Genomic DNA, 27,502 nt, shown 5'->3' on the forward strand with positions numbered 1-27,502 from the left:
GTGGAATGAGCTGTCTGACAAATTTGTGTAATGGTGAAACTGGACATATTCGAGCAGATGTTATACTAGCACTGGGAGGGGGTTTTACAAGAAAACCACTCTGGTAAGGGAGAGGGAAGGAGGTAGTGGGGGTTGAGATAGTCTCAGAACTAAGTGACTTTTAAGATTGTAGTCCTGAGTTTCTTTAAAATATTATTTTGAATTATTTTAAGATAAGTATATGGTACAGAATTGTAATGACACAAAAAGATATACAAAATAGCAAAAATTGTCCCTGAGAGCCAGAGAAGCCAACTAAGTGCTCTTGGCAGGCCTTGTGTGCTTCTGTTGAATATCAACAGTATCACAGAACACCAAACAAGGCCACTTGTTTGGATCAAGACAAAAACAAGACAGTTCTATAGTCATGTCTGAACACAGACAGACACAAAAATGTTGTCCAGACTACGAAACAGTCAAATATTTCTCTATCCTACTTTAATGAGCATGTAGCTCTTTTCTTCTTGCCTTATACTAAGAATTCTTGAGATAGCCCATCACAGAATTATATCTGTTTCTGTAGAACATCCAAGACAGAGTAAACCCATATTTCTTTGAACCCTCCCTAAAATCACTCAACGAAAATCCATATCCTATAATAAACCCTTTCATACACTTTAAAGACATCCCAGTTTTGCCATGGGGTGTACTTATTCTCCTTGCTGTAAGTCACTGAATCCAACTTTTCATTCATGGGTATGATTCTTTAGCTAGAAGTTGCTGACAGTCAAAAGCAATTTTATCTATGTCTATGGTGTGTGTGTGGTGTGAGAGAGAGAGAGAGAGAGAGAGAGAGAGAGAGAGAGAGAGAGATCTTTTTTCTTCCCAGGAATGTTTTAAAATTTAAAATGTTCTGTACATAAATTTTTTCCACTTAGTAAATGTTTATATGGGATTATTAAACCTAATGAAAAGCATTTCATTTTTTCCTCATATTTTTCTAATACAAACAATGCTATAAGAATATTCTGTAAGCAAGTCATTCTATATGTATGCAAGTGTATTTATAGGATAGATTCAAGTGGAATTGTTGGGTAAGTGTATGTGCTTTTTTAATTCAAAAATATCTGTTTGCTTTCCATCCTACTCTTCTTCTTGTCAATAAAATTTTATCAATCTTTTGTTACCTAAAAATATAAGCTTTCATTTTCTTATCAGTTAGGTTGAGCACTTATTCATGTATTATAAGAGTCACTTGCACTTCTTTATCTATTAAATATCTGTTTATATCTGTTTCTATGAATGTCTGCTTTTTCATTTTCAAGAAATCTATATTTAAAAATTATTTATTTATCAGACAAGTTGGAATATTTTTACTCATTTTGATGTTTGTCTCTGAAATTTTGCCATTTCATTTATTTTAAATAAGATTTTTTGCCCTAAGCTTTATCTTCCTATTTAGAAAGAATTATGAATTATAAAATATGAAATTACAGATTATCAACAATGTTCTGTTTTGTTTTAGTAATGTATTGCTTCATTTTTATACTTAATATTTAATTACTCTAGAATTTCTTTCGTGAGATATTTTGATGCTAGAGGTCGAATAGTTTTCATTACAAATTACCGGTAAAGTACAAATACAGTTTCTTCAGAGTTTATAAATGTATTGAATTCTCCATGATTTCAACATAAAGAAACACATTTCAAAATGATCTGTCTGACTTTTCAGTAACCCAATTTGAAATATAAACATTTAGTCATTCAGTTATGTTTTCTATACAATACCAAACATATGATGTTTTGATATCACCAGTCATAATTGTATAGATACAGCCAAAGACAACAGAAGCTCTGTATTGCTAAACTATGAACAAAAACATGAACCAAATGGTTGGCTGGGGGAAATAATCAAGGACATAAGGAATATTGCAAAGAATGATGGAGATGTTCTCTTTTCTGGACAAGAGCTCACATCTTTCACCTGTTCAAGCATTCACTTTATGGTACTCATGGGAGAGTCAGGACTATGCATATCCAATTATAGGGATATTATTTTCTTCTAGTGTCACCTAAACTTTAAGAATATGTCATCAATTTGTATGTGTGAAATCACACCTACAAGTTAGATGGAAAGAAAAAGAAATGCATGTGTTGTCTTGCTGAGTTTCTGTAAACAAGACTAATTTACATAATCTCTGGCTGTGTGTGCAATGTTGTTACTCCTATAGTGGCATATCTTTTCAAAAACAAAATTAATATTCAGGCTTAACTTCTGTATGTACTTACTTTACTTGATTTGTTTTTTCATGAAGGAAAAATATTACCTTTTGATTTTGATAGCTGGAAGATAAGTAACGGACATTTATTAGAAATTGTTTTTTGTTGACTGTATTAATTTTAAAGAGCGTGCCTCTGAATAATATCTGTGGCAAGCTTGAACAAGAACCAATTATTTCCTTGAATAGTTTGTCCATTCACACAAACTCATAAGGGAATAATTCCTCAAATTTCTTTTTTTTACCCTTGGTCTCTTACCTTCTTATTGGCTTTATATTTCTTTTTTATTCTAAACCTTCTGTCCTCATATGTCCTGCTGGTCATTGGAGTGAAACATGAGTCATTTGAAATTATGCTTCTTCATAGTTGCTCTATGACTATTTATAAGCATATTAGTAGACAATGTATATAGTGGTTAAGAATTTTTTTTTTTTTTAAAGATTTATTTATTTATTTATTTATACAAGCACTGGGTACAGTCAGAGGTGCGCGAGGGTGAGAGAATTCACCAGAGCCAGAGCAGGGAGCAGAGCAGGCAGAAGGACCGAAGTACACTGCTGAGGGGAGCAGTGGGCGGCAGGAGAGGTCTGTGCGCCATGTGGGACCCTCCTCCGGTGGCCGGGGAGCAGCCGGGGATCGAACCAGCGCTGCAGAGGCTGTGGGCAGCTTCGCAAGCCAGCACTCAACTGTTATGCCACCAGGGAGGCCTATATGGTTAAGAATCTTAAGGGAGCTACTTAACCAAGTGTGTTCCTAGACAGAATGAGGACTGAGATTTTCTTTATTCTTGGCTATATGAGGTGACCAGTGTTTTGGACAAGTCACATAAGCTTTTTCAGGTTTATACAATCTCTGATTGTACAAAGTGAAAAAACAAAGAATCTCTAAGATTTTGATAACTTTTTGTTTAATTCCTATATAGAAGTAAAAGTATGGTCAGAAAAACTGATTGACAGTTTCCATTTGCATAAATCCCATTTGGGTTTTTTATTTTTTATTTTTGTTGAAATAACATTTCAATGTAACATTTAAGTTTCAGATGTGAATCATTATAAATCAAGATGTGTGTATGTACTATATTAAAGTCCAGTTCTGTCCTTCCCTATACAATTGACCCCTTTAAAACCTTATTTACACATCCTTCTTTCCCTTTGCCTTTCTAGTTACCACTAGTCGGTGTTATAGTCTAAATGTTTATTTTTGTTTTATTTAGTTCATTCATTTGTGTTTTTTTCCCCACTTACAACATATGAATGAAAGCATATGACTTAATTCACTTAGCTAAATATCCTCTAGATTTATCCATGTAGTTGTAAATAGGAGGATTTTACCTTTTTTATAGGTGAATATTTTTCTATTATATATGCACGTCATATCTTTCTTATCACTCACCTGTTGATAAGACACTTAGATTGTTTCCAACTCCTGGCTATTGTAAACGATGCTATAATAAACATGGGGATACATACATGTCTTTGAATTGGCACTTTGTATTTTTTGGATAAATACCCAGAAGTGGGAAAACTGGATCATATAGAATTTCTGTTTTTAATTTCTGATCCCCTAAAAGGATCTTTTCCTTTTCTTTCCTTGATGGCTGAGCCATTTTGCATTCCCATCAGTAGTGTTCTCTCCACATTCTTTCCAACACTTGTTGTTTCTTAACTTTAGGATAATAATTATTCTCACAGGTGCAAGATGATTATTGTTTAGATTTGTGTTCCCATAATAATAGATGAACATCTTTTTATTGGCCAACTGTATGTCTTTGGAGAAGTGTTTATTCAGGTCCTCTGCTCATTTTTTAATTGTGTTGTTCATTGTTGAGTTTTGTGAGTACTTATATAATTTGGATATTAAACTGTTGTTGGATGTGTAAAGCACAAGTATCTTCTCCCATTCAGTAGGATGTTTTGTTTTGATGTAAATCTCCTTCTCTGTGCAGAAACATAGTGTGAGGTAGTGCTATTTGTTTATTTTTTCTTTCATTTTCCTATTTGGAGTTGAGTCCCCTAACACGTCTCAGTCCAATGTCAAGAAACATATTACCTGTGTTTTCTGTATAATTTATGGTTTTAACTCTTGCATCAAAGTTTTAATTCAACTTGACTCTTTTGTGGGTAGTGTTAGTGTGTCTAGTTTCATTATTTTATATATAACTGTTCCATTTTCCTAACACTATTAATTGAAGAGGCTATTTTTGCTCTAATGTATATTCTTAACTGTTTTTAGTTATCCATATGTATGATTTTATTTTAGTATTTATTTTTGTTCCCTTGATTTATGTGTCTGTTTTTATTCCAATTTGTTCTGAAAGGTGTGTTACTGTCAGGAAATCTTCAGTTCACATATAACTATGTGATATTCTCAAGGTGTATAGAAATATCTGGAGAGACACACATATAAGCGATAGAGCCAGAATTTGAATGCAGGCTGTATGACTTGAGAGTCTTTGCCTTTGGGTTAGTTATTTAAACTCTTCACATCTTAATTTCTCCATTTATTAAGGGGAAATAATAATAGCATTTAGATCATAGAATTGTGTCATTTAAATTGGTTGATTCATGAAAAGTGTTTAAAATAGTAACTAAAATATAGTAATTCTTAATAAATGTTATTTTGTCTCATCACTAGGAGTGAGAGTCCTTGTTTGCAAGGAGTTCATGGACAGTGGTCATTTTAACAGGAGTAAAAGTCTTCATGGTCACATAAAAGTGCTTAATTGGGGGTCGTGGGAGGAAGTGAATTTAAGGGTACTCTTAAGTCAGTGGTTCATAAAGCATATAGTTCCCAGCATCAACATCATCTGGGAACTTGTTAGAAAGACACATTCTTGAATCTCATCCTAGGCTTGCTGAATCAGAAACTGGGCTGGGGTTCAGAAATCTACACTGACAAGTCCTCCAGATGATTCTGATGCATGGCAGTAGATATAACCAGTAACTCTGCTTTCAGGATTTGGAGTGTTTACATTTGCTAATGAAAATGATCTCTATCTTGTACTATCATACTCAAACCTATGGGTGTCTGTTCTCTAACAGGTCTACAGCCATTCTGTAAAAGCACACTGGAATTCTAACAATCTTTCTAACAGTCTTAAACCTGTAGAGTTGTTACATTTTTGTTCTATTACCTGGAGAGAGTCAGAACTCAGTTCTAGACAGATATGTGATTGAATATAGGTTTGGGGAATAGCTACCTACCTACCTACCTACCTACATATAACAGATATGGAATAGCTAAACCTATCATGCAGTTTAATGTCTTAGAGCTTTTACACATACAATCTCTTTTGCTTGGAATGACTTCACCAATTCTTTCTTACTGCTAAGCCACCACTACCTTTCAGATTCCTTTGTCTGTATGAAGTATTCTCCCTACCCCCACTCCACTGCCCCCTCCTACCCACCCCTGTTATTACTCACTGCATTTGACTGTGTATGTATGCCCATTTATAACTTCACGAGTCATACTACACTGCAATTCCTTATCTGCATTTGTGTTTCCTCTTTTAGAGTGTAACTTTCTTATTGCCCTTCTGCCTAGCACAGCAATGGACGTTTTCCAAGATCTCAAACTAGAGAACTACGCAGATGTTTCATTTAGCTGGCATGCTTTAGGGGGAAAATGAGTGTAATCAAGCAATGGATGCATCTGTTTCCTCTATCCGCCCCCCCCCCCCCCATTTTTCCTCTTACCTGCTTAGGCCCTGAAGTCATTTTGAGTTTGGAGTCACTCACTGTTTATAAATTCAAAATAACTGAAAACAACTCTAACGGGAAAGTATAGATCACTTAAATACCACTAACTGTAAGGCAAAGTACATTGGACTGTGAGTCAGATAACCCAATTTCTCGTTCAGGTCTTGTTCCTAATTAGCTGTAGTATCTAATTGAAGTCCTGTAAGCTTTCTGTTTCTTAGTTTTCTACTCTAAAATGACATGCCTTTGAAAAGATCTCCAGTACCCCTGAACACACCTAAAACTTCAAGTTTGTAAATTGACAATGATTTTTGCTTTTACCTTTGAAAAATTTGAAACGTTCCCTTTCTAACACATTACAAAAATGTCAAAATTGCAGAAGCAGATAGTACAATAATTTTGGCACTGAATTTGAATACAAATTCACCTCTACTTTAAAAATATAGACAGAATTTGATCACTTCACAATACTCTTATTGCCACTAGTGTAGCCTACTCCCATCTTCCAACTTTTGCAGTAGCCTCCTAACTGCTCTTTTTTTTTTTAAGATTTATTTATTTATGCATACAAGAACTGGGGTACAGGTCAGAGGTGAGAGGATTCACCAGAGACAGAGTATGGAACAAAATAGGTGGGTTGACAGAAATACACTGTTGAGGGGAGCAGTGGGTGAGTCAGGAGAGGTCTGCTGCACCATGGCGGGGTATCTCCAGAGTCAGGGATCAAACTCATGCTGCAGTAACTGTGGATAGCTTCATAGGTTGCGTTTTAACCCCTTGCGCCACCAGGGAGGCCTAACTGCTCTTGTTCTCAAAGCTTCCTCCCTTCAGTGTGTTTTCACATAGCAGCATGAGCCAGCCATTAACACATAAATCAGATAAGCTGTCTTCTCTGGTCAACATTTTTCATCACACCTCTTTAAGGGTGAAAGCCAAATTTTATCTTAACGCAAAAAGTTTTGACATAGTCCTTCCCATTACCCCCGGTTTTCTCTCTTTTCTTATCACTAGACTCCTTGTTATTCCTCTAAAAACCTCACTCAGCTCCTTCCTCAAGATGTTGGTACCAGCTATCCCTATCTTCCTGAACTGTCTTCTGCCAAATATCTATATGCCTCCATTCTTTTTCTTATGTTTGCTCAAAAGTGAGGCCTTTTCTTGTGGAGGTTATTTCTGGTTAATCCCTATAACTTTTACTTCCTATCTAAAACTTTTCAGTCTCCCTGGGTACTTAGGTTTTTATTCCTCCAGAATAGTTACCACCATCTAATATACTTAATTATTTTATCATGTCCTTCCACTAAAATATTTCCCATATATACTATACTTGTTTATGTTACTTCATCTCACTAATTACATCATTCTCTAAGAATAAGATCAATTTCCTATAGTCTTTGAAAACATTTTCTGATTTCTTTAACTGCAAATCCTACTTTTCCCCTTCACATACGGCACATGTCTTGAGATACTTATGTAGTTTCCACTGCTTATATTTATTATATATGTGACTTAATTAGCTCTTTTAGGTTTTTAGGTTCATGAGGCTATAGATTATACCTGATTTATCTGTTTGGCATGAGATAAGCCTTTATTAATGGATAAGGTTTAATAATGTAGGCTAATTCTTAGTAACAATAGAGTAATCAGATTTCCATTTAAATTGAAAGACTGACTTAGACTATATGCTCTATAGTGAATGTTCCCTCCATAGGGGCTGCAGCTTTGTCTGGTCTGCTACCCATACTATTACATCCCCAGCCCTAGAACAGTGCCTGATACATATTAGGTTTTCATTAGCTTTTGAATTAATGGATGAAAGTAAGTTCTCAGAACAACCCTGTCAGAAATGAATATGATCTTGTCAAACAACACCCAGCTTGAAGGATTAATGCAAATTGGATAACATTTGCATTTTGTTTTGAGAATGACAGACAATTGAAAAGAATTCAAAGGATGGATAAGGAAGTCATTTTCCATTATGAAAATAGGAAGAAAATTGAGTGTGCTTAGTCTGGAAAGTGATCTCTATAGCAGTAATAGTAAAAGAAAGCACTCGTGCACAGTATTAAATATATCTTCAATGTGTTGTATGATAATTACAGAGATATCATTTTCTGAAAGTATGTAAATGGTACATTTATCCCTAAGATAGAGAGCCATTGTTTTTATTATTCAGCTAAGACCAGCAACTAAGTTTAAAATTACAATGCAGGAAAAAGAAAATAAGTAAGAAAGAAAAAGGAGGGGAGATTCTTGAAGTAGTGGAAAGGGTATTAGAGTTGTGATGAGTTAAACATTATTACAGGACCCCTGAAATTACCTGACTCTGAGGCGCTATAATGGGAGTTTCTTTTCTTTTTTTTAAATTTAAATATTTTATTTTATATAATTCTTACTTTTTTTTTCATCTTTGCACAACGTATGCATTTTCATATTGGTTATATTCCCCATAAAATTGCACCCCCCCTCTTATTTTGACTCTAGTCCTTTCTTTCCCCACCGCTCCCTCCCCCACAACCCCACCATAGTGTGTCTCTGGTTTATAGTTGCTTGTTGATTTTGATTTTTACTTTGTATTGATTAGTCTTTTTCCTGGTCTCTTATTTAGGTTTTCTAGATTCCTGCTATGAGTAAGACCATCCGGTACTTTTCTTTTTCTTTCTGACTTATTTCGCTGAGCATGATCCCTTCTAGCTCCATCCATGTTGCTGCAAACTGCATGTATTTATCTTTTTTGATCACTGAGTAATATTCCATTGTGTATATGTACCACATCTTGATCCAGTCATCAGTTTTTGGGCATTTGGGTTGTTTCCATAGCTTAGCTTTTGTCAATAGTGCTGCTATAAACATAGGGGTGCAGGTGCTCTTTGGAATTTTTTCTTAAGATAGAGTAAGGGCCTTTCCGGTTTGCACAGCTGGTTGAACCCAGCACTGTGAAGCTGTCCACCGCCTCTGCAGTGTGGGTTCAATTCCCAGCCGGCCAGGGAGATTCCCACATGGTGTGGCAGAACTCTCCTGTCTCACCAGCTGCTCCCCTCAGCAGTGTATTTCAGTCCTTCTGCCTGTTCTGTCCCCCACTCTGTCTCTAGTGAATCCTCTCACCCTCCTGCACTTCTGGCCTGTACCCTAGCTCTTGTATAAAAATAAATAAATCTTAAAAAAAGATAGAGTAAGAAAATTCAATACTGCTGTATCCATATCCTCTGCTCTTTCCTCTATATAGATTATTGCTTGAGAGGTTATATAGATTTGCCTACATTCTCACACTTAATTTAGGTTGCAGTTAATGATAGTGGGTTATATTTTTTGCAGTTGGTTTGATTAGGCATCCAGCCTATAGCCCCCAGCAAAATAAGAAATAAATCGTAATTGTATACTCTCGTGGACTGATGTTTCCCAGGGAATACTACCATGAAGTAAAAGGAAAGATAAATATTTTTTCAGTGAGGGATTTGGAAAATAAAATTATCACCTATATGCCAACCTTTGTTTCTTAACCTAGAGTTTTGGGGCATATCAGATAATAATGGCTAATGTTTACTGAGTACTTACTAAGTGTAGATGTTTAGAAAGTTTATAAATTTCATTCACATAAGATCATAACAATCCTATAAAAACATTATGTAATCATTCCTATTTTGAAGGTGAGTAAACACTGGGCATAGGAAGTTTAAAGAAATGGTCAACCCAGGATATGGATGGCTGGTTTACTTCTGGAGTTGTTTACTCACTCTACACTTCCACACTGAGTGCCTACTCTTTCTCTCTCCTGGTTAGTATTTCCTTGTGCATAATAAATATTCCCTTAAGTCAGTGCTGCATTCTTTTGACAGCAATTGACAAAAGTAATAAGAAGGGGATGTGGTTTACTTTAAAAATATTAAGCTGTTTTTCTTTATATAGTTTAAACACTGAGCTTGAGAAAATTTTTCTTCAATATGTTTGATGTATTTAAACTGTAAATTGAAACATTATTGTGGAAATAGTAAACCATTATACAGTCATGTGACTGTTTCATATATCTGACTTGGAAGTTTGACGTGGGTGTGTAGGATGTGTGTGTGTGTGTGTATGTGTGTAGATTTACATGTATTATTCAGTAGCCTAGATAGTGGTGCTGAGCAGGCATCCAGCCAAGATCTAGTGAGGTTGCACTCAGTACATCTGCTTCCCTCACATTGAAACAGAATGCAAAACACAAACCCATGTCACAATATGTCTGCGCAGCATAACTAAGCCCACTCCATAGGATTGTTGAATTTAAAAACATGTCCCAAAGAAACTTCCTGTTTGCTTCCTCTTACTCAGGTACTGGCAGCAGGCATCCACTTTTAGTGTGTGCCAGGGATCAGTGCTGGCACTTGTGGAAGTAGTGTGCTGTTGAGAGTAGCCCATAACATTTTTTTTGTTTTTTTTATTATATTTTTATTATATATATTTTTTACATCATTCTTCACTTTCATACAATGTATGCTTTCTCATCTCAGTATAGTCCCAGTGAAATTCCCACCATCAGTTCACCTGTGTACCATCACCATAGACCCTTGTGCTTCCCCCCCACCCCGTTTGATCCTACTCCCTTTTCCCCCTCTGCAGAATGTCTCTGGTTTATAGTTGCCTGTTGATTTTGATTTTTACTTTACTATAATAACTTTTTTCCCCCGTGATCCCTTATTTGGATCCTCTACATTCCTCCTAAAAGTGAGACCATCTAGTATTTTTCTTTTTCTTTCTGGCTTATTTCACTGAGCATGCTGCCTTCTAGCTCCATCCATGTTGCTGCAAATGGCATGAGTTTATCTTTTTGATTGCTAAGTAATATTCCATCTTGTATATGTATCACATCTTCTTGATCCAGTCATCTATTTTTGGGTATTTAGGTTGTTTGCATAACTTACCTATTTTAAATAGTGCTGCAATAAACATAGGGGTGCAGGGTTCCTTTTAAATTAATGTTTTTGTGTCCTTTGGGTAGATAGCCCATAACATTTTAGAGGCAATCAGTCATGGATGTTCGTGTGCATTTCTCCATTCAAGCTGTGTAAACTTGGACAATTTGCTTAGCACTTTGAAAGCATAGTTTCTTGTCTGTAAAATGGGAATAACATATAAAGACATACATCATTCAAATTTGCCTCCATGAAAGGAAGTGCTTTGGAAAGTCTAAAAAGGAAGAATCTATACTATCTGAAGTATGATTGAGAAGAATTTCAGTGAAAATGTAGAGTTTTTGTGAAGCAGTACTCGTTCTGATTCTAGATCCTGCCTTTTCAAATCTTTGGGGGACTTAAACCCCAGTACATTTGAGGTTTCCTTTGCAGGGGTTGTAATAGATGTAGTTGCATTGGATCTCTCCTCAGTCTTTAGCTTCTGCTGATAATCTGAGCAAGAAAGTGCTGCTGAGGTGCAAAGGAAGATGGTCCTTGAGAACAATGGTTCCAAAGTTTTTGCATACTTGAAACACCTTGGTGATTCATTCATTTATTTTTTTTTAAAGACTTATTTACTTATACATACAAAAAATGGAGTACATGCCAGAGATGCAGAGGGTGAGAGAATTCACTGGAGACAGTGGGGAGCAGAACAGGTGGATCTAATGAAATACACTGCTGAGGGGAGCAGCAAGCCAGACAGGAGAGGTCTGCCTCACCATGTGGGTCAGCTCCCTGGATGGGGATCAAACTCGCTGAGACTTAACCCCTGCACCACCAGGGAGGCCCCGTTTTTAAATAACTGATTTGTCAAGATCAATAAAATCAATCTCTGAGGTTGGAACTCAGACACCAGTATTTTTTAAACTAACAGATAATTCCAGAGTGCAGTCAAGTGTAAGAAAAATGGCTCCTTTAGAGCATTGCTTCTCATATTTTCGTTTACATCAGAATCAGCTGGAAGACTTGTTAAACAACTGCCATTTAATCCCAGTGTTTCTAATTCAGTAGGCTTGGAAGTTTGTGTATCTAAGTTCACAAGAGCACATTTTGAGTACCATTGCTTTAGAACAGTGCTTCTCAAATCTACGTGTAATCATTCAGTGTTCCTACTAAAGTGCAAATTTTGGTTCAGGAGGATTTGATGGGACCTGAGTTTCTGCTTTCCAGTGAGGTACGGAAGATGCTGATGATGCCCATACCAAGCTTTTGTTCACTAAATGATATGGCTTGGTGAGCATCTGTATAACCTAGGCACTTGTTAGAACTACTCCAGACCTAATAAACGTGAAGTTGCTTTTTAATAGTGTTGCATTTTGGAATCATCTGAGGAGTTTTTAAAAAGTACTGATGCTTTAGTTCAAGTTTGAAAATCTTTATTAAATCGCCACCATATCATCTGAACATCATATTAAAAAAAAAAAAAAAGACCAACCCAGATGTTGTAACCTGCAGCTAAAATCTTTCAGGTAGATTTATAGATGTATATACTTTTTAAAATACAGTGCAGATTATTGTTCTTGTTTTTTTTAATTTTTTCCTCATATTTTGTTGTAAAAAGAGGCCCTCAAGCTGGATATGAAAAATATATGGCCACATGCTGCCTCTCCTGCACCATGTCCACAGCAGACATCACTAAATTGTCACAAAATATTCATTGTGGCCTAGTTTCAAATGTCTTCTTAAGACATGGTTTCGGCAGTTGCAACTAAATGATTGGAATTCCCCTTATGCCTGCCATATGTATCATTCATCTCCTTAAAGACAACATACTGAGGACCAACTGTGTTCTCCTTACTGGGTTATAAAGATGGTTCCATAGAATTCCTGCCTTAGAGCTGCTTCCAGTGTGGTGGAGGAGGTTGGATATTTATGTAAGATGAAACAATGATGCAAGGTTGCACTGGTATTGTTAGGTGATTAGAAAAAAAATCATGAGATTTCAGAAATGGGGGAGTTCCCCATAGCCAGGATGTTCAGTTAAAGTCAATTTTAAACTGAATCTTGAAGAATAGTAATCAAATATGCCAACTGAGATTAGGAGAACTGAATTTCAAATAAACGGGCACAAAGTCACCTAGTGGAGAAAGTTTCTGTAATGTTGGGGAAAAATTAGCTGACTAGTTTGGATGAAGCAAGGAGATTATGTAGAAGTTCCGTGGGACCATATTTTACAGTACCTTTACTGACACATAGGGTAGTTTAAGCTTTATATGGTAGGACATGAGCAGCTAATGAAAGATCATGAGCAACTGATTGATAGGTGAAATGTGGTGCTGCAGGAAAATTTATAATTTGGGATTATAACAAAGATGTATTAAAGAAGAGATTTTAAGGTAGAGACTAGTAATGACAAAATAATTTTTATTTTTCACATTCTTTTTTATCATTTACTTATTTAATTGAGGTAATATTGGTTCACAAAACTGTATGATTAAGAGGTATAGGATCACATCAGTTCAGATGTATATTGTTTTCCCTCTATTTCTAAAAAATCTTGCCACTTTATTTCTATAGATACAATTAACATTTTTGGAATAAAGCAGCTATAACTCATCTATATCCCCCTCTCTTTCTTTTTCTATATATATATATCTTAATATATATAGATTAAAATATAGAAATTACAGTTGGGTATATGCATTTTAATCACGAGTAGTAATATAACATTTGAGTGTCAACACCGATGAAACTTCAATGGAAACTTAACTTTTTCTCATGACTTCTTCACTAACTTTCACCTATTTAAATGCATTTGCTCATCAATATTGTGTCCATACTTTTTTCTAAAGTGCTTTCTTATTTGTCATTAATAATAATGAAGGGCTAAGCTTTGGTTGAGCATTTCTCTAAACCATCTCTAGCAAGTTTACTTGTGTTGTCTCTGTGTAAGTTTAACTAAGAATAAAGGTTTTGTACTTTCTGGATAGAACATAGCTGGTTGGATGAAAAATTCCTTTTAAGGCTTCCAAATTCATCATAGTTTTCATTGTTTCACTTTCTTTACAACTATGTAGGTTATGGTTATTAGAATTTCTCTTATATTTTAAAAACAACATAGAGCTTTATAGCCACTAGAATCTAACTCTTGGCTGACTTCATGGTCCTGAGAAAACCATAAGTCTTCATGCATCAGTGTCCTCTGCTTGGTGATGAACACAGAGAATTCACCTGAAGTTTTTTTTTTTCTTTCTATTTTAGACTTTCACCTCCATGATGACAGGTACAATATCTGTCTTTTTCACCACTGTAATATTACAAGTTCCTAACACAATGTCTGAATACATGTGACAAATTAATGAAATAATAGACCATGTCAATTTTGGCAACATAGTGTATGATGTAAGATTCATAGAAGATTCAAATCTAGAACCTTCAAAACAAGCAGAGATTCCTTGGAAGATGTTTTTGCCCATTGATCTTAAGGACTGACATCTGTGTTGTTCCCTGAATTCTTCCAGTGGACTGTGAGACAGGTCCTCTTTGTAAGACAAATTGGTTGTAGAGGATGAGTGATGGCAAGCATTTGCTTTCATTATCGATAGTGATATGCTTCATTTTTCATCTTAAGGAAGAAAAAAAGAATCACATTGAATTGCCTTGTTAATTATGCAAGCTTTTGAACATTTCTGAAGTAACACAGGAAAGGTTATATGACAATATCAGGATTAAAAGCTAGGGACAGCATTTCTATCAGCACTAAGGCAAATATTTTAACTAGCTTTTGACAAAGAAAGGGATCATCGTGTTGCTCATTTTCACATTGAAAATCAACAATGTTTGCTATCATCCAGTACTTAGAGAAACATTTTAAGCATCTAAGCCCCAAACCACTAATCTTTTCCTTAGGTTGATAAATTCAGCAGGGAGAAAAGATCAGAGAGTCAGATTATGCCCAGTTGTTGGTAAAATAGGACATGAGACTGAATGCACTGAATCAACATAACCAAAAGAATGTTGACTTTACATTCCTTTTATTATTTGATTTTAAAAATATAGTTGTTTCTTCTTCCTGGGTCTTATATATGTAAGATGAGATACACTTTTGTTTTCACTGTTATGCTATTTTCAGAAATTTAAGTTGAAATATGAGATAGTGATTACCCAGATACCCTCAGCCCAGCCCCTATTAAGAAAGCTCTAGATTTGTAGGTTTAAGACCACCACCGAACACTAACATCAATAGTGATACTTTAATTTTGCTTTAATAGTTCGACGGATGTTTTACAAAATATTGTCTTAACTGATCACCATAACAAATTAGTGAAGTGTTCAGAGCAGACACTGAGGCTCAACGAAGCTAAGTTATTTCTGACTCACCAAGGTCACAGTGTTCTTACATTTTAAAACTAGGGCTCATAATTGAAACCAGTGTCCACTGGACTGAAGTTCAGACCTCTTCCCAGTCTGTTTTTATCACTTAAAAAAAGCTAAACAAAGAGATGATTGCATCTTTTCCTTGTTTTCTAAGATATGCTGTTTTAAGATAGTTAAATTTATTGACCACAATTGTTTATCTTTCTAATGTGGGTGAAAATAAACCTATTTTATTACCTTGAAGAATTCCTACTTTTCAGGGAGATTCAGGCAAACATATAAATATGAAAAAGCAATGTGATGAGCACTATTATTAAAGTGCTTTGGAATTAGGATGAGGGAGCAATTAACTTACCTGGATGTATATCCATTGTACCGTAATTTTAATTTATGTTAACAACTTTTGTGTCTCAGGATTTAGGAGTTCAGACTAACTCCTGGTTTGCCAACTATTCAATAGCAGCATTTTCTTGTTGAAATGGGGATGGAGGAGGAATTGACTTTAGTAGATGATAAGTAAATGGCATAGAGAAATGTTTATTTCATAACTAATTAAAGACCAACTGAGTAGTCTGAAAATACTGTTGTGAATTTTACAATTATAATCACTATGGCAAGAGAATATAGGATTATGTGGGATAATGATCTCATTCCAACTTAGTTTTAGGTTAAATTTTATGAATATAATATTATTCACACTAGCAAACTTTCTCTCTTGAGAGATGTACGGGAAATGATACTGAACTTTCAAGACAATCTGATGAGAGTGTATAGATTAGAAATTCAAATATCTCCATTCTCCCAGTATCTTCTACCAAAAATGTTCTTGGGTGTTAAGTAGGTCATAAATTGCAGGTTTTTTTCATTGTTCATTCTATAAAATCAAATCATATTTTCGAAACATGATCATACTCTTTTTTACCTATTCATTACTACAAGTGATAAGAAATCTGATTTTAGAAGTTACTTGGCAAGACACTGAATTTACTTTTTGTAAATAAGAATTTTTAATGAGCTTCTTTTTACAGTCCAATATAATTTTACAAGATGTCTAATATTTCACTAGTAGCACACTTCTCTTTCAGATCATTCCATCTAAAAACTTGCATCATCCCACACCACCCCTTAACCTCATGCACACCAGCCCCACGCAACCTATGTTTCTGCCTTCTCAGATGTCATATCATTTAGGTTTTCTGGCTTTCCCTTTATATTCCATATTGTATTATATTCTGTTGTGGTATATATTATATTCAATTTTTTGCATGCTTAATTATGTAAATATGACCTAGAAAAGCTGTGAATAAGCAAGCTAAAGAGAAGCTATGACTGATTCATTTATTTGCTTGGTACAGATTAAATATTAGCTTCTAAGGCAAAGATATGCTAAACATAGAGGATAATAATAAAAATTTCAGGTACTTTCACTTCCCCCTGCCCCCAGGACAGGGGTCTCAGAAAGAGTGTGAGACGAAGGTATAGTCTCCAAAGACCACATCTGTTGGACACATCATTATTTTCCTAGACTAGGCATAAACATAGGGGTACAGGTGTTCTTTTGAATCAATGTTTCTGTGTCCTTTGGGTAAATCCCTAGGAGTAGAATTGCCAGCTCATAGGGTAGCTCCATTTTTAGTAGGCTGAGGAACCTCCAGACAGCTTTCCATAGTGGTTGGACCAGTTAGCACTCCCACCAGCAATGCAGGAGTGTTCCTTTTTCACCACATCCTCTCCAACATTTGTTGTTGCTTATTTTTTTGATATGTGCCATTCTTACTGGTGTAAGGTGGTATCTCAATGTGGTTTTAATTTGCATTTCCCTGATGATAAGGGATGTTGAACATTTTTTCATATGCCTGTTGGCCATTTGCATTTCCTCTTTGGAGAAATGTCTTTTAAGTTCTTCTGCCCATTTCTTGACTGGATTGTTTATTTTGTTTTTGTGGAATCCTGTGTGTTGTTTGTATATCTTTGTGATCAGTCCCTTATCAGTTGACTGTTTTTTTTTCCCCAATCAGTGGGTGTCTCTCTGTGTTGGTTAATGTCTCTTTTGCTGTACAGAAGCTTTTCAGTTTGATGTAATCCCAGGTGTTTATCTTTTCCTTGACTTTCCTTGCTTTGTACATGGTGAAAGGTAGTGGTCTAGATTCATTTTTTTGCATGTGGTGGTCCACTTTTCCCAGCACCATTTATTTAATAAACTGTGTTCCATTGCATATTCTTTGCTCCTTTGTCAAAGATCAGTTGTCCATATAAGTGTGCTTTTATTTCTGGGCTCTCTATTCAGTTCCATTTTAAATAGTTGAAAACTTTCCAAACATATAAAATCCAGGAAAATAATATTTTTGCTACTTGATGAATGCATGCCTATATATTTCTTTTCCCTTATTTTGTATATGTATGAACTTTTTTCATATAACAACAATATTGTATATCTTCTGTAGAAAAAAAATTCAGTCTTTCCTGATTAAATAAAATCAATACATTATTTCTTTTCAATTTAGAGAAGTTTCTTTTACTTTCGTAGTTCATAATTGGCCATTTTATGTCCATGTTTAGTTTGTATAAATTATAAATTATTGTATAAATTATTCCTCCTATAAATAACTTGCTACTTATTTATGTATTACTACATAACGCTGTGTATCCAAGGATCACAATGTCTTGATGCATGCAACAGCAACAGTTAATGTCTGGTGAATTGGCTAGAAAGGTGCTACTGATCTTCTCTGGGCCATATATTTGAGGTTCGGTTTTTGTCAGTCCATTTAGAATGACCATGGCTGGATTACTGACGTTACTGGATTTTGTTTTAGATTATTTTCCATCTTTTCCTAACATCAATGAGTTAGTTTTTTTTTTTTTTAAGATTTATTTATTTATGCATACAAGAGCTGGGGTACAGGCCAGCGGTGTGGGGGGTGAGAGGATTCACCAGAGATAGAGTGAAGAGCAGATAAGTGGATCTACTGAAATACATTGCTGAGGGGAGCAGCAGGTAAGGAGAGGTCTGCTGCGCCATGTGGGTAGCTCCCTGGCAGGCCAGCGGATCAGAGGCTGCAGGCAGCTTCATAGGTTGCATCTTAACCCCTTACACCACCAGGGAGGCCCATCAATGAGTTAGTTTCTGCATGCTCTTCTCAGTGCAGTGGCAGAGGAGAAATGTACAACAGGAACTCTCAAATCTACTCCAAAACTACTTGCATTTGCTATCATCCTATAGGCCAAAGCAAGTCACATGTTTTAACCCAGTGTCAAGTACCCATATGGCAGATTGTCCTTCCAGAGCTACTTACAATTCTTATATTGTAAATTTCTATGAAAAATCCCACACATATAGGGAGGCATAAAAATCTGGGTTTGTTGATGCAATTCATCTACAAGTTTTTTTTTGTTTGTTTTGTTTTACCATTTCCTTCCTTATCTCTTTGTAAAATAGTGTCAATGAAGTATAATTGATACACCAAATCCCACTATACCTATTTAATGTATAAATTTGATTAATGTGAACAATTGGATATATGAATATACCCATAAAATCATCACCACAATCGGGTTAAAAGCATGTCTTCTTGCTTTGTTTTTATTTCTTTGTTTGCAGAAAGAACACTTAACATAAAATCTATTCTCTTGAAATTTTTAAGTACACCATGGATTAAATTGTAGGCCCTACATTATATAACCTGTCTCTGAAACTTATTCATCTTGAATTACTGAAGCTTTATATCTATTGAACATTCTTCTTGAACCTGTTGATGTTTTGCATATAATCTTTAGAAAAATGTCAGTTTAAGTATTTTGCCCATTTTTTTTTTTATTGCTGTTGTTTTCTGCTATTGAGTTGTAGGAAATCTCTAGTTTTAATATTAATTCCATATCAGATATATGGTTTGGAGATATTTTCTCCTACTCTGTAGGTTGCCTGTTCACTCAACTGATCAGTTTCTTTGCTGTGTTGAAGCTTTTATTTTGATGTAGTCCTACTTGTTTATTTTTGCTTTTGTTGCTTATGCTTCTGGTTTCATACCCAAGAAATCACTGCCAAGTGTCTTCAAGAAATTTTTCTTTTACATTTGCTTCAGTTTCAGCTTTTATGTTCATATCTTAATCCATTTCATGCTAATTTTTGTACATGATATAAACTAAGAATCCAGTTTCATTTTTTCAGTATGAATATTTGGCTTTCCCATGCCATTTGTTGAAGAAACGGTCCTTGCCCTTCATTACCTTTTCCCCTGTGGCTCAGTGCTTGTTTAGTTTCTGGATCCCAGCAACATCATCCCCATTATTTCATTTTTCAAAACATAAGTGTCAGATTTACATAAAGATTTAGGATGAGCTATTTCTTTTAGAAAGCAAAAGATTAAGAAATGTCAGATTAGATGATGGACTTTACTTAGCTTGTATTTATTGTCTTTGTTTAGCAAATATTTGCTGAAATTTTGAATATAAATAGCATGTATATGACCCTACTTATTTTCTCAATGCCTTCTCCCTCCTTCTCTGTCTTTCCTTTTTCTTCCCCTTCCCTCATTCTGTCTCTCCATATTATACAAGGGTAGTTTAGATTTGATCCTTGTTTTATAACATAATTGTGTTGGGAGATAAAACATATATTTTTTCAGGAATAAAATTATAACTTGTAATTAAATAGTTTAGATCCAGGGCTAAGAAAAGTGAGCAGTGAGAGGAAACACTGGACATTTGGTGTCATTTTAGGAGAGTTTAGTATGAAGATATGAGGAAAACAACATTCCAAACAAAGGGAAAGAAGTAAGCAAAAACATGGGCTAAAAGGTAGAAGGAGGAAGGTCAAATAACTAAAAATAATAAATATATTAATGTCAATAGTGCCATAAAGCAGAAATAGATCCTGTGATTGTATATAACCAAGAATCTTATGCTGACAGGTTTTGAGTTTTAGATTAAATTTTGTCTTAAAAACACTTTATCCCATGAGAAAACATGGATTTCTAGCTTAAATGTTTTCTTTATAATTCTTATATTGTATGTATTGTAATTATTGCATTTTGAGGATGGAGACAGGAGTATAAACAAATAACTATTATTCCATGTTCCAAATGTCATTACAGAAATATGTCCATGAAGTAATGATTATGGAAAGGAAACCACTATCTCTGAAGGATTATTTAAAAAGAGCCATCAATAAGATAGATCTTAAAGGATAAAAAGAGTTGATTAAATTTAGAGGTGGGAAGATAAGCCTTCCAAAAAGAGAGGATAAATGAAAAAAAAAAATCCAACTTCATTGAAGATCAAGAATTAAGAAATTGCTAAAAGTTCTATGAAACTGGTGATGGTGGATGTGTGACAAGTGATAAAGTGAAATGTATATTAGATCCAAGTTGAAGAAAGGGTCCATAGGCCAAGGTAAGACTTTGGAACCATCTAGTAGATAATGAGTATCTACTAGAGATAATAGATACTGAGATAGTCTCAGTAGATAATGAGTAGATAATGAGTATCTACTAGAGATTGTAAGCAGGGAAATGACATCTAAATGTGCAAGTGACTTGAAGAAAGATATGACCCAGTTTTCCTGAGTTAAGACAGTGGCTTTGAGGATGGACAAGAAAGATGAAGGAAGAATTCTCACCTCATAGCCAAGGATCTCTGTGAGCTAGAGCCAATGTTCTCCATTGAATATAAATAATAGATAAGTATGAGTAGTTACTTTTTGAGATTTTCGGATGCAGATAAAGACTTTTGCAAAGAGTATAGTTTTTAGCTTTTATTAGTAAAAAGTCTCATTCGTAATTATTTATTGATATTTTTTTTTTCTTTTCAACAGACTTGCTTACTCTCCAAAAGCTTACTACTTAAAAACCATTATCTTTTTGTGGTTCATATAAAACTTTTTTTTTAAAGATTTATTTATTTATACAAGAACCAGGGTGCAGGCCAGATGTGCAAGAGGGTGAGAGGATTCACCAGAGACACAGCGGGAAACAGAACAGGCAGACTGACTGAAATACACTGCTGAGGGGAGCAGTGGGCAAGACAGGAGAGGTCTGCCGCGTCATGTGGGTTTCTCCCCAGCAGGCCGGGATCGAACCCGCACTGCAGAGGCTGCGGACAGCTTCACAGTATGGCGCTCAACTGCCTGCGCCATCAGGGAGGCCCTGGTTCATATAAAACTTTCATATAATTTCTTATTTTTGTTCTTGCCTATGTTTTTTTTTTTTTTTTTTTTTTTTTTTGTGAGACCCTCGCCGGTGGCCGGGGATCAAACTGGCACTGCAGAGGCTGCGGGCAGCCTCGCAACCCAGCGCTCAACCGCTGCGCCACCAGGGGAGGCCAGAGAGGTTTATTTTTTATTATTATTATTATTTTAATTCTGTATTTGTTAAATGAACCAATTTAACTGCATTTGTCTTGGGAAAACTTTGCTTTTGAAATGCGCTATGCAACATTTTGGATTTTATTTTCCTTTCTAGTAAGAATTGCCACTGGAGTTGGTATTTTCTAGTACTTGCATTTATTTGCAATGTATAAGTATTTTACTTACGGTTTTTCTTTGCAAGTTATCTCTGATTTCATTAGCCCTCTCTATTAGTTAGGAATAAGGTAGGTTCTGCTTTGCACAGACTAAAATAACAAGAATTTATTTTCTCACATGAAAGCCAGACCTGGGAACTGAATGTTGGACGGGTGCCACTGCTTTACAAAGTCCTCAGGGACCATCTTGTTCGAGATCACTTTCCAACATTCCCTCAGGAATAGTCCTTGTTTTCACAGTCTGAAATGATTCAGTCATCACACCCCCATACCCACCCAAACAATAAGGCACATGGCTGAGAAATGGCAGTAGTATCCTATAAGCTGTCTCTCAGAAAGGAGTCTTTAAGTGTGCAAAGATCGGCCTGCATCTCATTGCCCAGTGCTTACTGCCCAGCCACAGCTAACTTCAGGGTATGTAGGGAAATGTAACTAAATTGATTATTGCTTTGGATAAAGGTGAGAATATATATTAGGGAAAGTTAAATGAGAAAGTGGAAATATGATATTTTAGGCAGATAACCATGTTAGAGAGTCACAAAACCTTTGTTGAGATGGAGTTTCACCTGATTGCCTGTCTGAACATGCTTCTAAAAATTAAGGTATTCCTTCTATCCTAAATTCTTCTTAATGTTTGTGATTGAGGGTCAAATGCAAAGATGAGTATATCAAAACTGGGAAAAATAATTATTGCACAAATATAGAATATTATTTTAAAGTATTAACCAAATTTCTGAATATAAACTCAATAATACTACTGGAGTCATATGTCAGTTATTACATCAGACCCTATGGTAATCTTATTTGACAAGGAAAGAGACAAATATTAATGACAAATAGCTCATGCAGAGAGAACACATCTGTGTTTATGGAACTCTCTCAAACATATGATGAATTTGATTTTTTATCAACCATGCACTGTTTTATTATGCCCATTTTACACAAAGGAAGATTAAAGCAGAGAGGTTAAATGAATGGCTCTAAGACATGGATCTACTGAGTGGTGAGTTTAGAAATGATGTTATCTGCAAATCTCTCACATATTTCTATAGTCTTGCTGACTTCAGTCTTTGTATGTCATCTCATTCCCCATTTGGTAAAATCTAGATCTCTAAGTTAGAGAGAGTGACTCAGTAATTTTGTCCCTACTTTATCTACCCATTTTTCCCCAATATGAATCAAATTGTCCAATTTTCTGATCACTTCCTGTATACACACATTACACAACCACTTAACTTCCTGCCCCACTAAAATGTCTGTAGGTTCTTGGCTTACTCGACTTGTGCCCTTTGTGTTAGTTCAGGTCCCATCTTCTGTGTGAGACATTTCCTGAAAACTTTGGGCCATACAGATCTTTCATGTCCCTAAACTTCTGCAACATAGAAAATATATAGAGAGAATGCATATATTACATTTAATTATAGAAATAAATTATACACTGTATCAGAATATTCCATATGTCTTAGCTTTTTCTTCCTAACGAGAGGAGACATTAAGGTCTTGTACTTCCAAAGTTATTTCAGTAGCACAAAGACAATGGTAAGAACATAAGAAGAACAAAAGCTAGTTAAGATTCAAATTGAGTCCGTTATCCATTCTTAAGTATCTACTGAGATGTAGTCTTAACTTTCACAACAAAGGAAAAAAACATGTTAAAAGGGGTAAAGACATTGCACAATGTCAAACATTTAGGAATTGAATCTTGTGGCCTAAGACTTGTCCTCTACAACTGTCATGTGAACATTTGATTGTGTGTGTGTGTGTCTGTGTCTGTGTCTTATTATCCCAGGTTAAGAGAAGCCCAGAAAAATGGAAGCATCCCTGATTCATGGTAATCCTTGGGTTAATTTGTATATCTTTATATTAAAAATATTTCATATTTAAAACAGAGAAGATGAACTGAACTGATGGGAAATTCTTAGTGGAAAATATGGATAAGAGTGTATATGTTAAAGTGAACCATAGAGATAATCTCTGATGCTTGCAGTTAGGAAGTATTTGTTTATATCCATGTTACCATCTACAGAGCCTAACTATGTTGATTTCTTTTCTCCATTCAGTAAGACACATCCTTTTAGAATAGAGGCAATGTTTTTATGCTTTTGCTTTTTTCAAATCCCAGTAGTAACTAGAATAGTGCTAGGGATATACAATTCATAGAAATGCATTTTTGGAAGAAAAATTGCCTTCTTGCTTATCTTCTTTCTGATGTGTAACATCTTCAAATGATATGTAGACTGTTGAATATTTTTAGTGATAGCTAACCTATATATTAAAAGTCTGTAAGCATATTCCCATTTTATCTTAAGATACTGAGTTAAATTTACAAAGTACATATTTAATGATTTTAATGGTTTGTACATAGATATACATACATATATCCCAAGATATAAAATATGTCCAGTACAGTTTAAGCCCTCTATCAATCATCAATCTATTATCTGTATTACATTTCTATTTACTTATAAAAAATTGAAGTATAAAGAGAAATGTTCTGCTGATGTAGTTTACAGTGAGTCAGTAATTTGTGTGTTCATATCCTATGTTCAAGAGAACATTCAGGACTACAGAGATGAAAACAAGAAGTCTTGGCCTGTGTCTTAAAGATCACATTTTATCATTACTTATCACTACAAATAAGTTTTCTACTGTTGAGATTTTTGTAATTCAAGCTGTTTGTTATATTGCCCTGTTTGAGGATGCATTCATTTTGTGGAGCAGAGATCCTGAACACTAAGATCCAGGTGGAGCCTTTGGAGACCTTGTAAACTAACCCCTTTTAAAAAAGTAATTTATGTGACTTACCTGAAGTCACACAGGTGACTAGTTGTGGTGCAGAGAAAAGATATTTTCTCTCTCCTTGCCACCCTTCTCCCCCTCCCTTAAAAAGTAAAATGATTAATATAAAAGATCACTGACCCTTTCGCCTCTATCTTCTTTTCTTCTCTGATAGCCCTCTTCAATTTAATTCCCGTGGGTCTGCGTGTGGTGGCCATCCAAGGGGTGAAGGCCAGCCTCTATGTGGCCATGAATGGCGAAGGCTATCTCTACAGCTCAGTAAGTACCTTGTAATGTAAGAGTGTGTGTGTTTGTGTGTGTATACATATGTGTATATATGTGTGCACTAACTGCCATTGACAGGTAATGGAACAACAATTATTTTAGGGAAGAAAATTGGAAGTTGAAGTCATTTTGTATTTTCTGCCCCAGTATGTCAGAATTACTATGAAAATTTTATAATTTAAAATGTTAAAGATCATACACTGATGAAAAGAGCTGGTTTCTCCCCCACACAATATGAATTCTCTGTGTTTGGCTTCCATTTCTAGAAGACAGTCGATCTTTTGATTTTTAACTGTTTATTTTATAATTTTTTAATTGGGGTAACACTGATTTACACGATACGATTCAGAGGTATAGGGTCATACATTTTCAGATGTGAGTTACCATACCATACCCAAAACCAAGAGAACCCACAGTCAGGAGCTAAAAAATTTTGTTTCTCCTGTTCCCTTTAATCACAGTAGAGGGTATAGAATCTAAATTCTTCAATCTGTCTATGAGTTTTCTGCCTTATTTGGGAGGAAGAACTTTCAGAATACTGTGATTGTATTTGTATTTGATAAATCTCTGTAATACATAGTATGTCAAATTCCTGGGGTAGCTGGTCACATCAAAGGCAACATGAATTTATGAAATGGATTCTGTATTATGGGCCAAGATATTTGAGTTTTATTTGCTGGTTAATTATTATTCCATTTTGGACAAGTAACCCCCAATTTTGCTTGAGTTGATTTCTAGACCTTTAAAAGGGTGTTAGACACCATGTCATTTAACATCTTTTTAAAATCTATACCAGAGGGGGGAAATCCTATATTGTCTGAAAATTAAATGAAAATAAAAAAAATCTAACACTGATATAATTAGGTTGTATTAATGCTTATATTATGAGCAATAACATATTTAAAGTAATTCTGATGCCTGCTTCACTCTCAAGATAACTTATTTATTGAGAGAGTGTGACTGCACTGAGTCTTGTGTGTGTGCATATATGTATAAAGTATATGTGAATCCATAGTATATATATTTTAGATATATACAAAAATTTCTGTTCTCTTATAAGGAAATTGTCTATTTGTAGCTCATTAAGAAATATCCTTGAAAAACATAGTTACAGATTTCTACCCTTACTTTCTATGATCACAGTAAATTAACAAGGTTATTCTGGAAGTTCACTTATGCCTACTGGATTCTTAATTAATTATTGAATGGTTTTTATTAAACTTTTCCATATTCAATTAAATGAATCTCTGGTGCTTATTTATTAGTAAAACATCTGTGATTCTTATTAGAATTCTTAAAGTTGCAATTTTACTTTTCAACATATTTTGATCTGAATATGCCTTTATATATTATATATGCACATACACATTTTTCACCATTTTTTCTCAAAATAACACTAAAAGGCAAATATGGTTTTTGTTAAAACAATGGGTTTTATACTTAATGTGTTATGATTTTAACAATTCTTAATGTCTCATTGTTGATTACACCTATAATCAAATTTAGAAGATCGTTATTCACTTTTATATTCATCTTATGGTATTAATTCCTATTGTAATTTTATAAAATCTAGAGTTCGGATTCTCATACCAGAGTTGATTTTCAATGGCTTGAGAAGAAAAACAGAGTCAAGTCACATACCATGTGACTATATCTTTGTTACCTTCATACAAATGACAAAATTTCTGAGAAATTATATATTTCTCAGAATATATCCACATGCTTATCAGAATATATCCACATGATTAAATTGTGTAGGAGTGTGTGTTGGGGGGGCAGGTGGTGGCAGGGAGGGATCACCCATATTGGTTATAATTCCAAAGATCCTGGGAGAATGCTCTTCAGAGTTTTCAAAGATACAATCTTTCTATTCTTCTTCTCAGAATTAGGGTTGAAACACAGGGAGCTTGAACCCATAAGCGAAGGAAGGTTTGAAGAAAATCTTGATGAAAAAATTTTACTATAGGTAATTTTTTGTAAGGCCAATAATTACCTGTTGAGTTACCTGTGGGGGTGCCTAGATTGTCAGTTTTCCTTTTCACTTAAATCAAACTTGCCTCATACCAAGAATCACAGTGCTTTCCATGCTGGTGCTGCTGCGAAGTCACTGGGAACAATTTTGCTTTCATTATAAGCATGGTGTCCCTGGTGTAGCTCATCAGGGTCCCTACTTTTTAAAATCACCCTCATTCTGGATAAGACCAATAGGAGTAAATTGTTTTTCAATTTTAAACAGTGGGGGCAGTCCTGAAGATTATGTTTCAAGACTAAAGGGGGCCAATCTTGGGTGAGGCAGGCCTGAACAAGAATTGGGCATCAAGGCGTCATCCCATTGTGCAGTGGTCCCCTGTGTGTCTGTGTCTCCACAGGCGGTTAGAGCACCGACAGCCATGAGATTGGTGCTGAGTTAAAAGAAGGCTGTTAGCATAGGCTTTGCTGAAGGGTATATATTAAGGCTTGAAGTCTTTGCAAGGCAGTTTCCTACTGCATGTGAAGTAGTATGATTAGGTACACAAATAAAAGCTATATATTTGGTATATATGGCATATATGGCATATATATGGCATATATGGCAGAGTGGAGAGTTGGTATATATGGCAGAGTGGAGAGTTGGCTAGAAGTAAATTGAAGAGATCCTAGTGAAGCTGGATCTCAGAAAGTCACAAATGGCATCATTTACCTAGTGTCATTTACCTGGTTTGTGTTCAT

General features: G+C 35.1%; 1 protein-coding gene across 2 annotated transcripts in view; it reads left to right on the top strand.

Moving 5' to 3' along the window:
- The window catches only part of FGF12 (fibroblast growth factor 12), a gene marked incomplete at both ends in the record, with an annotated part of 330,544 nt that overhangs the window by 138,290 nt on the left and 164,752 nt on the right, over window positions 1-27,502 (top strand). For both annotated transcript variants that reach the window (XM_084231018.1, XM_084231017.1), the window contains one exon: window positions 24,684-24,787. In XM_084231018.1, coding sequence (XP_084087144.1) covers window positions 24,684-24,787 — 104 coding nt within the window. The remainder of the gene's footprint in view (window positions 1-24,683; window positions 24,788-27,502) is intronic.

The sequence above is a fragment of the Talpa europaea genome, assembly GCF_964194135.1.
Source record: "Talpa europaea genome assembly, chromosome: 4".
Classification (NCBI taxonomy): Eukaryota; Metazoa; Chordata; class Mammalia; order Eulipotyphla; family Talpidae; genus Talpa; species Talpa europaea.